Genomic DNA, 12560 nt, shown 5'->3' with positions numbered 1-12560 from the left:
AAATTTTCAGACTCTTTTATCTTTAAGACTTCAAACTTTCTTCTAAGATTCAACACTTGCATTTGTCTTATCTTGTCACTGCTTTAAAATTCTTCTTCGAGCATATCCCAAACTTGTTTTGTAGTTGCACAAGTCATGATTCTGATGAATATGTCATCAAAAACTAAAGACTCAATATAGCTTTTAAACATATACCTCTTTGCTTTTTCTTCACTATAATTTTTCATTTGAGTTACTGTTGGATTTACAGGAAGTTGTGGTGGTTCCTTCTCATTTTCCACCACTTCCTACAAATCAAAAGCACTCAAATTTTATTTTGACAACCCATAACTAGTAGTTATCACAAAAAAAAATAGGAGGTGGAGGTAAGGAGCAACTACTTGAGGTCACTTAAGGTTGACAAAAGTTGGCTAGTAAGTATTTGATGGCTTTTCACTCAATTTCAGGAGCTCACAGGTCTTTTAAGACCTTAAAGAAGCTCTTATACCAATTGAAAGATCTAGAGTAGAGAAAGAACAAGGGAAAAAATGAAGAAACTAATTTGATACTTGCAGTAAATTGGCTCTATCAGATCATGAGCTTCATTTCATTAATTTATAGGCTTCAAAAATATAAAAATTTGTTTAACTACTACAAAAGTTGTTTGCCTAACAGTATGGATTACCATACATAGATCCATCATGCTACCTAAACTAATAAGATGTCACGTCCCGAATCGAGGCATAATATGGCCATATTACCTTGAAGTAAAATCCCAAAGCAATACGAAGCCTAATCCATAACCATTGAACAACTCTCAAATATAAAAGGTTCACATTAAGTAACATAGCTAGATAACAAGTCTCCAAAGGTTCAAAGTCGAGTATTACAACTAAAATAAATAATACTTCATAAAATCCTATATTTCTAAGTAGTTCTCCAACGCTCGATTCCTCTAGCTTTCTCAAGCTAATCATACTTATCATTCATAACATCTGTAAAAGAAAAAAAATAGAGAATGAGCAAACCATAGCTCAGTAAGTGAAAGTTCACACACCTTACCGGATCAAACATTGTTTCATACATGTCATATAGATCATTCAAAACATTCGTCAAATCATAATGTCAAAACATCTCAATATCATCGTTTTGTCAAACATTTCGTAAATTCATAAATCATTGTAAAATATGTTATCATTCAAATATCGTAATCAAACCAAATCATGGTTCAATCATTAAAAATCATCGTAAATCATCATTATCATAAATCATCATTATCATTCAAATCGTTAGCTACGGTCACTACTATAACCCGTGACATTGGCCGTATCGACAATTTCATTCTCATGATCATTGCTAACTATTATAACCCGTTAGCTAGGGCTTACGCTAACTACTATTACCCATTAGCCAAGGTCGTATGATCATGTCTTTGCTAACTACTATTACCCGTTAGCCAGGGTCGTAGAACTAGTTCTGGTGTCGATGATCCAACTTCCCAGGGATGTAAAAACGTAGCCATCACAAAATCGTTCTTTAAACATAAATCATTTTCTCATTTCATTCATAAGCATGATCCATCATTTATATAGAGAAACACAAAATAATCATATGCTTGATCCCATTTTCATATATCGAAAATAAAGAAATAAAACATTCATTCATTTAGAAACATATATATACATAGATTTGAAAACAAGCAAAGTGTATGAGATTCTACTTACCTTCTTCTGATTCCACCACCTAATTTTTCTCCCCCAAAATTTAGTGGCCTATTCAAGATAATTCTAACATAACAATAATTAATCAACCCATTTGAGGCCACTTATACCAAAATAATTAAGTTAAACAAGTAATAACTCGAGTAATTAATTCTGGAAATCTGCGCTACTTTCATTAAAATGACCATAACTCAAGATATCCAATTCAGAATTAAAATATTTTTAATGCGTTAGAAACTAGACTTGACAATCTTTCTAACCATATATGGCTCATCTCGTGATTCTTTGTGGATTAATTATAACAATTTTTTGAATTCCACATCATATGCTGCTGCCAAACAGCCTGTATACATTTTCATAAAAATTACGTATTTATTCATAGGTAACTCCAAATTCAATTCTGCTTATTTCATTGGAAAGTAGACTTAATAAGATTTCCAAAAATATATGGCTTAATCTGTAAATCTTTGTATAAAAATTAAGGGAAATTTCGCAATTCCCCCTTACTGCTGCTACTAGGCAGCCTGCACCTCCTTAGGTAAAAATTGGATAACTCTTCATAGAGAACTCGAATTCGACTCCCGTTTGTTTCATTAGAAAGTAGATTCAACATTCTTTCCAACCATATATAGTAATCATAGTAGTATTTAACCCTTTAATATAGAATATAACCTTAATTCATCACTACAAACACATGATTCATATCAAGATTTATACGAAACAAAGATTTTCCTTTCTATTCCCATCAAATTTCTGTTTCAGCAATAAATTCACATTACCAACTTTCTCAACACTTAACTTGACTCTAATTAAAGTCTAAATCATCTGCCCAAAGAGGGATAATGGAAACCCTGAAATTTTAGGATTTCTCGATTATAAATTACGCTTTAAGACTTAACCATCAATACTCCAAAATTGAAAGAGATTATATACTCACCTCTAATAGACAATTTCTCCTTGTAGATTTGTTCTTCCCTTCACTTGGAATCCTTCAATTGATCTTTTCTGTATAAGAAACATATGAGAAATAAGTTTCTATTTTTCTTTCGATTAATCGTCGACTGAAAACTGAAAAGTTAACTCTATTAATAAAAAAAATTGGGTTATTTATCAATAAGTCATCTGCATTTCTCATTCTTTATTAAAGAGTCTCCTATTTATAAAAATACTTAAAATAGTCTTTTTTTTTCGGGTATTACAATCTCCCTAACTTATAAAACGTTTCATCATTGAAACTTGATTTACCTTTATTTTCGAATAACTGAGGATGTCGTTTCTTCATATCATCTTCCATTTCCCAAGTTGCTTCTCTTGGTGTATGATTGCTCCATTGGACTTTTATAAAGGGAATAGTTCTATGCCTTAAGACTTGCTCTTTTCAATCAATTATTCGGATAGGATATTCCAAGTATGTTAAATCTTCTTGAACTTCTAAAGGTTCATACTCTATCACGTGGCTTGGGTTAGAGACATACTTTCTCAACATGGACACATGAAAAACATTGTGCACACCAGATAGTTGAGGTGGCAAGGCTATCCTATATGCAACTTCTTCCACCTTATCAAGAATTTCAAACGGACCTATATAACGTGGGCTTAGCTGTCCTCGCTTCCCAAATCGTATAACACCTTTTGTGGGTGACACCTTTAAAAAAATAAAATCCCCTTGTTGAAATTTTAACTCCCTTCTCTTTTTATTTGCCCAACTCTTCTGATGATCTTGTGCTGCTTTAAGTCTCTCTTTAATCACCTTGATCTTTTTTACAGTTAGTTACACCATTTCTGGCCCTCGGAGTTTTCTTTCCCCAACATCATCGGGGATATACACTTTCTACCATACAAGGCCTCAAAAAGAGCCATCCCAATACTAGATTGGTAACTGTTATTATAAGCGAACTCCGTTAAAGGTAAGTAATCATCCCAACTATCTTTTAGATCAATCACACATGCTCGAAGCATATCTTTTAAAATCTGATTTGTTCTCTCTGTTTGCCCATCTGTCTGAGGGTAAAAGGCTGTACACAATTTCAAATTTATCCCCATAGCTCGCTGTAAACTTACCCAAAACTTAAAAATAAATCTAGAATCTCTATCTGACACAATACTCACTGGAACTCCATGTAATCGGATAATTTCACCATACTTGGCTTCAACCCATGCTCGAATCGTATTGCCTTATTCTTATCTGAGTCAATGATACGAGTACAAAAACATCCCAGCTCATTAAACTTGTTGGCATACTCCAGCACAAACATATCATGCTTTTGCTATAATTGTAGAAACTCATTCTTCTTCTCTCTTTCACTGATTCTGGAAAATATTGATAAAAAAAAATCTCTTTAAACTTTTTTCAAGTTAGAGGCTCACCTGAATCTTCAAATGTGGGATTTATGGTATCCCACCAGTACTCAGCATTTTCTCTTAGTTGAATGACAGCCAAGCTCAATTTCAAATCTTCAGAGATACGCATTGCCTTAAAGAGTTTTTCTAACTCTTTAACCCAAGCTTCTGCAACCAAAGGATCAAGGCTGCCTTCAAACTGAGGTGGGTTGACCTTTCGAAATCGTTCATAAGTTGTCTCGCGTTGTTGCAGATTCTCTTGTGTTTACTGCTGTTGTTGTATCAAATTTAACACCACCTGACACACTCCAACTAAATCATCTCGCGTCACCGGAGCATTAAGAGCATTTTCAATATCAATTTGCTCATCTCGAAAATTAGTGGTTTCAGATTCATCCCTTCTCCTCTTAGTTCTTTTTCTTCGACCCACAAGGTCTGCTAATGTCTCATTTCTACCACTCATTCTTACCTAATTTAATACCAATAAAAAAAATCGTAAGCGATCAAAATAAAATAATTGAATCTTATCAGTGTAAATGCTAAGAATACTTAAACTCTACACTAACTATAACTCAATTCTTTCCTTTCCTGGATCTTAAACCTTTGCTCTGATACCTTTTCATAAAAATTACGTATTTATTCATAGGTAACTCCAAATTCAATTCCGCTTATTTCATTGGAAAGTAGACTCAATAAGCTTTCCAAACATATATGGCTTAATTTGCAAATCCTTGTATAAAAATTAAGGGAAATTTCGTAATTCCCCCTTATTGCTGCTACTAGGCAGCCTGCACCTCCTTAGGTAAAAATTAGATAACTCTTCATAGAGAACTCGAATTCGACTCCCGTTTATTTCATTAGAAAGTAGATTCAACATGCTTTCCAACCATATATAGTAATCATAGTAGTATTTAACCCTTTAATACAGAATATAACCTTAATTCATCACTACAAACACATGATTCATATCAGGATTTATACGAAACAAAGATTTTCCTTTCTATTCCCATCAAATTTCTGTTTCAGCAATAAATTCATATTACCAACTTTCTCAACACTTAACTTGACTCTAATTAAAGTCTAAATCATCTGCCCAAAGAGGGGTAATGGAAACCCTAAAATTTTAGGATTTCTCGATTATAAATTACGCCTTAAGACTTAACCATCAATACTCCAAAATTGAAAGAGATTATATACTCACCTCTAATAGACAATTTCTCCTTGTAGATTTGTTCTTCCCTTCATTTGGAATCCTTCAAATGATCTTTTCTGTATAAGAAACATATGAGAAATAAGTTTCTATTTTTCTTTCGATTAATCGTCGACTGAAAACTGAAAAGTTAACTCTATTAATAAAAAAAATTGAGTTATTTATCAATAAATCCTCTGCATTTCTCATTCTTTATTAAAGAGTCCCCTATTTATAAAAATACTTAAAATAGTCTTTTTTTTTTTCGGGTATTACATAAGATGGCAGAACATGTTGCAAAAGTTGTAGTAGAGATGCCATACCTAGTTGCTTCAACCACTAACAGTGGCCATGGCCTCCTCTAACCTAACCACCATCCACCCTAATTGGCAGCAGGCAGGCAGGCTGGGTTGTGAACAAATAAATTTGAGAAACATATTGCAGTTAGACTTTTGACGTTTGAGTTTAAAACTGAACAGGAAATTATGTAGAAAAAAGGCATAAGAAAGGAGCCAGCCTGCAGCTGCATAGAAGTTAGAAGCCGCGTTCATACCTTCATATCAGGAGATAAATCAAATCCTCTTTATGATAGAATAAATAAGGCATTGAAAGATCTTCTGGAGCAGATTGAACAAGAAGGGTATATTCCTGACACAAGTGAGGTTTTGTCATGATGTTGAGGAGGAGCAGAAGAAATACTAGATATTTAGCCATGGTGAGAGATTAGCTTTAGCTTTTGGCATCATTGGTACCCCTGCTGGGACAACAATTCGAATAACCAAGAACATTCGTGTTTGTGTTGATTGCTACACAGCTATAAAGTTCATACCAAAGATTGTTCAAAGAGAAAATTCTGAGAAAATAATAGCAGATTTAACCATTTTCAAAGATGGAAAGTGTTCATTCAGAGATTATTTGTAACAGGCTGAAAATTAAATGGCATTAAGATCTATTGATCCTTTACAGGTTGAGGGATCAATCTTACATGCTGTTTTTCACTCTCGTGAGCCTGAGAGAACATTGCAATGAGAATCTGTGGTAAGAATTCATAAGCTTTCACCCAGAAATCTTCATGATAGCTGAATTCCTTTAAAGTGCATATCAAATCAGCTGCAAAAAATGTACTCAACTCTTACCTCAGTGTAGAAACACAAGTGGAACATGAAAAGCAGAATTTGAAACAAATATCAACGGTTTAAGCCAGTGTCTCCCAGTTTCAAAGGCTTTTATTGATATCAACACAGGCATAATACAGATGTCAGTACAATCATAATTTTAAGCAATCTTTTGCTGCAGTTTAATCATTCATCACCATGGACAGCATCCCTTGAATCACCATTCAACTTTACGGCCTTGGATAATACATGTATGCATTCGTTGGTTCATTTTTATGCTTAAAGCAATTGATTTTTTTTTTTGTTCAGCTAACATCTAACCCTGAAAAGAAGTTGAAGCTTCATCTTAGAGGCAACTAACATTGCCATAAAATACTAACAAGAAGTTTTTGACTTGTCGAGAAAAATGTTTCTCTTTGTAGAGCTTCAAAATAAGAGCAAGGATTAAAAAGGTACTTAACTGTACTGCAAACAAATAGAGGAATCCAAGTTTTCTTCTTTGGCAAATCTGGGGCTGAAGATAACTTGGTGGAATCAATTTCCTGGTCTGTAACATGCACGATCTTTGGCCATTCTGATAGCTCCTGCATCATCCTTTTGGCATTGTTTGTTATCAGCAGGGGACATTCATGAATCTGCAAATGTTGGAAAGAGATAAGTAATCTATCCTCGGGAAAGGACTGAATCAAGGGAAAATTCTCCAAACATAAGGTCTCTTTTGTACTAAAGACTTTGGAATATTGGGGCACGAGGAGATGTTGGTTTCTTGTGAGTCTTTACACGTACTCTTTTAATTTTCTTACATTTGGATTTTTGCATCTTTGGAGAATTAGTTTTGGCAAGAGATGATGTTAGCAAGATTATCAGCTATCCTTTTGTCTATGTATAGTTTTAAACGTGAATAGCTTGATACCGATTTCTGAGCAATTGTTGTTTAGTTGGATTTTTTAATCTTTTGTTATATCCTAATTTGGTTTGTCATTTAAAAAACCATAAAAAAAAAAGTGAAAAACAGTCTAAAAGGTATAGTATATAATTGATGTGAGAATAAGCCACATTTGAAGACCACAGAAACATACCGAAAGAGTCTATACATACATGATAGATATCAAATGAGGCCAAAAGCTGAAGTCCTTGGGTTGTGGATCTTTTATGTATACATGCCACCTTTCCATCCCATTCTTTATTGATATAAGATTCGTTTACTCACAAGAGCATCACCTCAATAATAATTTTAACACATACGATTAACCCAAAATAACTGGTTTTGGAGTTAATGACGTGTCTTGTCTCTTAAAAAAAAAAAGAATGCTTTTAACTATGGAAAAGAAAATTTGTTTTGAAGCTTATTGAATAAACAACTATCATTTTTTTCCATAGATCAGGCTCTCTGCATTTTGTTGGTGCAGTAGATGGTATTGGATTGCTCGGTCCCATGCAACGAACAAAATCAAAAGAACTTGATTAAGAAAACCTGGAAAGGGTCAGATAAATTATAACTAGGAAAGACAGAAAGAATAGGCTCCAGGGCATTGCAGAAAACCAACATCCAATTATCAATTTATCATTTATTACATCTGAATAAGAAAACGAGGAATAAAGTGATCACTCTCACTTCAATCCATGTAGAAAAAAAGCTATGGAACATGAACAACAGGATTTGAAACAAATATGTAATGGTTTAAGCCATTGTCTCCTACTGACAATGGCCTTTTTTATTGATACAAATACAATACAAACACACACATATCAGTAGCAGTCATGGTTTTAAGTTATCAAGCTAATCTTCTCATCCCTTGCTGCAGCTTAATCATTCACCACAATGGACAGTGTTCCTTGAATCAACCATTCATCTTTTCAGGCCCTGACAAACACATATAAGCAACTGTGGAATAAACTGCTTTTCTCATTCTAGAGGTTTTGTTGTTTAAGCATTTATGAAGGAGTAATATTCTTAAGCTAATAAAGAAAATGAACTTTTATATTCACAAATTCTTAGCTTCTTTTCTGTTAAGATAACTTCCATTTATAGCAATGAACAAGAATAATTTCCAGCTAGAATAAGTTTTGGAAATGGTGTTAATCATTTGTTTACCTCAAAAAATAGGACATGAGCAAGGGAAAAGTAACTCACCTTTACTCCTGCCAATTAAAGGAGGCCATTTTTTCTTCTTTGGCAAATCTGGGGTTGAAGGTAGCTTGATGGAATCAATTTCCCGGTCTGTAACATGCATGATCTTCGGCCATTCTGCACCGTCTGCAGCCTCCTTTTGGCATTGTTCAATCAGCAGTTGACATCCATGAATCTCCAAATGTGGGAGAGAGGAAGGTAGTCCATCCTCGGGAAAGGACTGTATCAAGGGACAATCTTCCAAATATAAGTCCTTGAGTGAGAGAAGGCTTTTTAAGGTCTGTTTGGAACCTAGAGATTTTAAAATGGGGCAAGAGCCAATCACTAGGCACTCAAGTTCTGTTGGTAACCCTTCATCAGGAAATGATTCAAGCTTTGGACACCCTCGAATGGAGAGCAGTTTGAGAGAGGACAAACTTTTCAATGACCCTTCTTCTTCAGACAAAGAAGTGAGGCCTTCGCAATCACTGATATACAAATTCTTAAGCCCTGGAAGATGGGGCAATTTTGGGAAAGAAGCAAGGTTTGAGATATTTGAAATAACCAGGGAGTAGAGAGAGTTGGTACTTGGTATTGCCCTTAATAGTGTTCCATTAGAACATGTTCCCAGAGCTAAATGCTGAAGACGTCCAGCGAACATCCGGACAGGAAAGGCAGTTATGAGTCCACACCCACTTATTTCCAGTTTCTGAGGAGCAAAATTTTGAGGAAGTGCTTGTATATTGGGGCAATTTACCATTTTCAATTCCAAAAGACCAATCAAAGTAGGCCTGGGTTGGCCTATTTGGTTGCCTTGATCATCTAGGGCAACCCACATTCCTTCTTGCCAATCCTCCAGAACAAGATTGTCAGTGAGTATTAAAAACATCAGGGAAGGAACTATTGGAAGAGCCTTCAGTGAATCACACTTCTTTATCTTCAGGACACTTAAATTTGGCATGCAGTTTGGTACCTTCCTCAGCTTGGGGCAGTTACTGATATGTAGTCTAACCAATGAAGGACACTGAACATCGGACCATTCTTCCAGTTCCAGCATCCCTTTGAAGTAGAGCTGTCTAAGCCAAGGTAAACGACCAACAGAGAGTGTCGTGCATTTAGTGCAATGACTTAAAGTAAGTGTTACCAAATTTTGAAGCAGACCATTTGTCATCCAGGTAGGAAAATTAGAGCCCTTAAAGTGATCAACTGCCAGCCCTTTGAGATTTGAATGAGGCTGGAGGTCTTCAAGGTCCCTCTGTGCTCTGACTTCATCTTCTTGGTTCAAGTCTCCGTCACTCCACTCTAACATCAGCTTCTGAAGGCGCTCCTTCTCGTTCAGCTTTGCGTCAGCTGCATTCTCCGCATTTTCCAGGTTCAAAATATGCAGTGTACCTGTAAGATTTGCCATGTTCTTCAGTTCTCCAATGCCATGTCCACTTGTGCCACTGACTGGAAACGCATGCAAATTTTGTAGACTGGTTAAGTTTCCCATTCTTGGTGGCAGCGTCCTACACTTGAACCAAAACATCTCATCTAGCTCAAGATAATGCAGGTTAACCATGTTTCCAAGGTCCTTGGGCAATTCGAAAAGCCAAAGGCACCCTAGAAGCTTAAGTGTCTGTAGATTGCAAAGTTCACATATTGAGCTGGGAAGCATTTTGATCTCGGTTCTAGAGAGGTCCAGGTATCGTAATAGCTTCAACTCTTTAATAGAGCTTGGCAGTTCCGAGAGCAAGCTTGAACTTAGATCCAGAACACGAATGTATTTTAGAGAATGAAAAATTTTGTTCAGAGCCTGGCCAAAGCTTTTCAAGTACTCAGTAGGCAGTAGGAGCGTGCGCAGCTTATTACATTTTTCAATAATCTGCAAGGTAGGGTTCTCTAAATCTTGACAAAGCAACGAGACATGACGAGATTTTTCAGAGATAACACATGAATTGTTATCCTTGACAAAGCAGCACCGGGGAGTTGAAACTGATACGGCCAAGTCATGGATAAGGTCATGCATTATATATCTCACCTTGCCATCGATGCTAAAAATTTGGAAGAAAGACCTCATTAACAACTCATCAAAATATCCAATTCCAGTCTCCTCTACACTATTTTGCCCACTGGGTTGAACAAATGCTTCAGCCATCCAAAGCTTGACCAACTCCTTCCTATCGAAAACATAGGCCTTTGGAAACACAGAGCAGTATGCATAACATTGCTTTAAATAAGAAGGTAGGTGGTAATAACTCAATTTCAAAGCAGGCAGAATTTCAGGCCTATTGGGGTTCTGCTCCTCCTCTAGCTCCCATATGCTATGTCTTGAGATTTGTTTCCATTTGTTCACATTAACATCACCACGCAGGAGACCTCCCATTGCCTTCACTGCCAAAGGCAAGCCCCTACACTTCCCTACAATTTCCCTACCAATGTCTTCCAGTTCTTTCTGTAAACCACCTAGTAAATTACAGTCTTTGAAAACAATTTTTTTAAACAATGACCAACATTCCTCTTCGGGCAAATATTCCAATCTATAGGGTGGTTGTGTTCCCATAATGTCCGACACCCTGGTGGTTCGACTAGTGACCAAAACTCTACTGCCCTTACCTCCTTGTTTCAAGAGGTTTTCAAGTCGCTCCCACTCTTGGTAATTGTTACTCCAAACATCATCTAAAACAAGCAGAAAGTTTTTCCCAGACAAGAATTCTAGAAAGCGTGACTCTAGGATGCTGGTGGGTAAGTTGTTAGAATACTCCATTTTTGTGTGAAATTCAATCATTTCCTTGAGTATCCTTCTGAAATTGAATTCTACTGTGACACAGACCCACATCCTAAACTCAAAATGATTCTTTACTCTTTCATCATTGAAGATGAGTTGAGCAAGAGTTGTTTTGCCCAAGCCTCCCATCCCAATTATAGGAATGACAGAAACATTTGATTCAGAATCAAATTCATTTGATAGCATCTGATCTACTAATCTTTCTTTATCAGAATCCCTACCAAAGACATATTTTGTGTCTACAAAGAAAGTGGTTTCTGGAAGGTTTTGAACACTTCCACCATCAATACTTACGTTGAGATGGAAATTGCTTTTCTCTTTAGCAATCACATCAAATTTTGCTGAAATTTCTTTGATCTTATGAGCAACACTGGCTTTATAAATAAGCTTGCTTACACTGATTGGAGTTTGGATTTTGCGTACCTGCTGCTTTCTCTTCCAGAGGAAAGTTTCTGTTGCAAAAGTGTCCAATATGTCCTCTGCATCACAAGCAGCATCTTCGAGCTTCGCTAGCCAAACTCTCAAAGATGTATCACAATCAGCATCCAGTTGCCTCTGCTCTGCATCTTTAAGCACAGCTCCAATGGTGATTAGATTGCTTGACAGCTTTTCGACCTCCTTCTTAACACCCACAATTGCAAGAAATTCTTCTTGGATCAAGGATCCAACGGTGCTAATGATTTTGTTCACAATAGGAGACACAAAAGTAGTAACTGGATCTCGCATAACTCGACACCTAATTGATAGTAAGTCCTACAAGAAAGAAAAAGCATCAATAAGTATGGTTTTTTTTTTTATTCGATTTATTCTTCTAGATGGAAGAATTACACAACAACTCACCAGCAAGAAAATATGTCAAAGAATGTGAAAGAACTTAGTTGGAACTGGATGACTTGTGTTGTTTCATTTGGTTCCTACTTCTTTATCATCATTTGTTCGTCTTTGACAGGTTACTCAAGAAGAAAATTTGTCGAAAACCCCAAAAGAAATCAATCGGAACAGGATGAATTGCTTTGGTTTCATTTGGTTTCTGGTTCTGTCTATATATAGAAAAGTTCAGACAGACTTCGAAGTCTGCCTGCAGATTCCTATGAAACTTCTTTCTTCTTGCTAACATAAAATACCTCACACGGTGCTGACGAGAAACTTCTTTCTTCTTGCTAACATAAAGTACCTCACACGGTGCTGACGACAAAGGGTGCAAGTAGATTGATCTGTTTTATACATGCTGCATTTCATTTAATGCCACCAGAGTTGTCTTATTCTTATATCCTTTATGACTAGTGGGAAATTTATCTGTAGAAAACTCATTGTTTTCAAAGTTTAGGCGTGTGAGTAT

The 12560-nt window shown here is 35.9% G+C and overlaps 1 protein-coding gene across 10 annotated transcripts; it reads right to left on the bottom strand.

Annotated features, from left to right (window-relative positions):
- Positions 1–548: 548 nt before the first annotated feature.
- LOC111296870 (putative disease resistance protein RGA3) lies at positions 549–12236 on the bottom strand. Of its 10 annotated transcripts, XR_016346838.1 has the most exons (10): positions 12062–12236; positions 8479–11974; positions 6806–6979; positions 6215–6666; positions 5783–5877; positions 5553–5634; positions 5242–5309; positions 2946–4509; positions 2638–2705; positions 549–1766 (listed from the first exon to the last, which is right to left on the bottom strand). XR_016346838.1 is itself a non-coding variant. In XM_022891343.2 (3 exons), exons 2-3 carry the CDS (start codon positions 11945–11947, stop codon positions 8186–8188), a joined length of 3492 nt encoding a protein of 1163 aa, XP_022747078.2. In that variant the 5' UTR covers positions 11948–11974; positions 12062–12236; the 3' UTR covers positions 7877–8185. The 10 variants fall into 10 exon arrangements, 1 of the variants encoding a protein (XP_022747078.2); XR_016346832.1 differs by having other exon boundaries at positions 549–974; positions 1704–1766; positions 5553–6666; XR_016346834.1 differs by having other exon boundaries at positions 2946–3885; positions 4068–4509; positions 5553–6666.
- Positions 12237–12560: the final 324 nt, after the last annotated feature.

Source organism: Durio zibethinus, chromosome 12 (genome assembly GCF_047325235.1).
Source record: "Durio zibethinus cultivar Kanyao isolate XHJ-2024 chromosome 12, ASM4732523v1, whole genome shotgun sequence".
Classification (NCBI taxonomy): domain Eukaryota; kingdom Viridiplantae; phylum Streptophyta; class Magnoliopsida; order Malvales; family Malvaceae; genus Durio; species Durio zibethinus.
This window is presented reverse-complemented; position numbering and strand designations above follow the sequence as displayed.

Excerpts from the sequence above, each read along its gene's own strand:
- LOC111296870 (XM_022891343.2), bottom strand. The coding sequence starts at position 11,947 with ATGCGAGATCCAGTTACTACTTTTGTGTCTCCTATTGTGAACAAAATC. Across the intron at positions 8,209-8,478 it reads TTTAATTGGCAGGAGTAAAG|GGCCTGAAAAGATGAATGGT; the intron begins GTGAGTTACTTT and ends TGTGTTTGTCAG.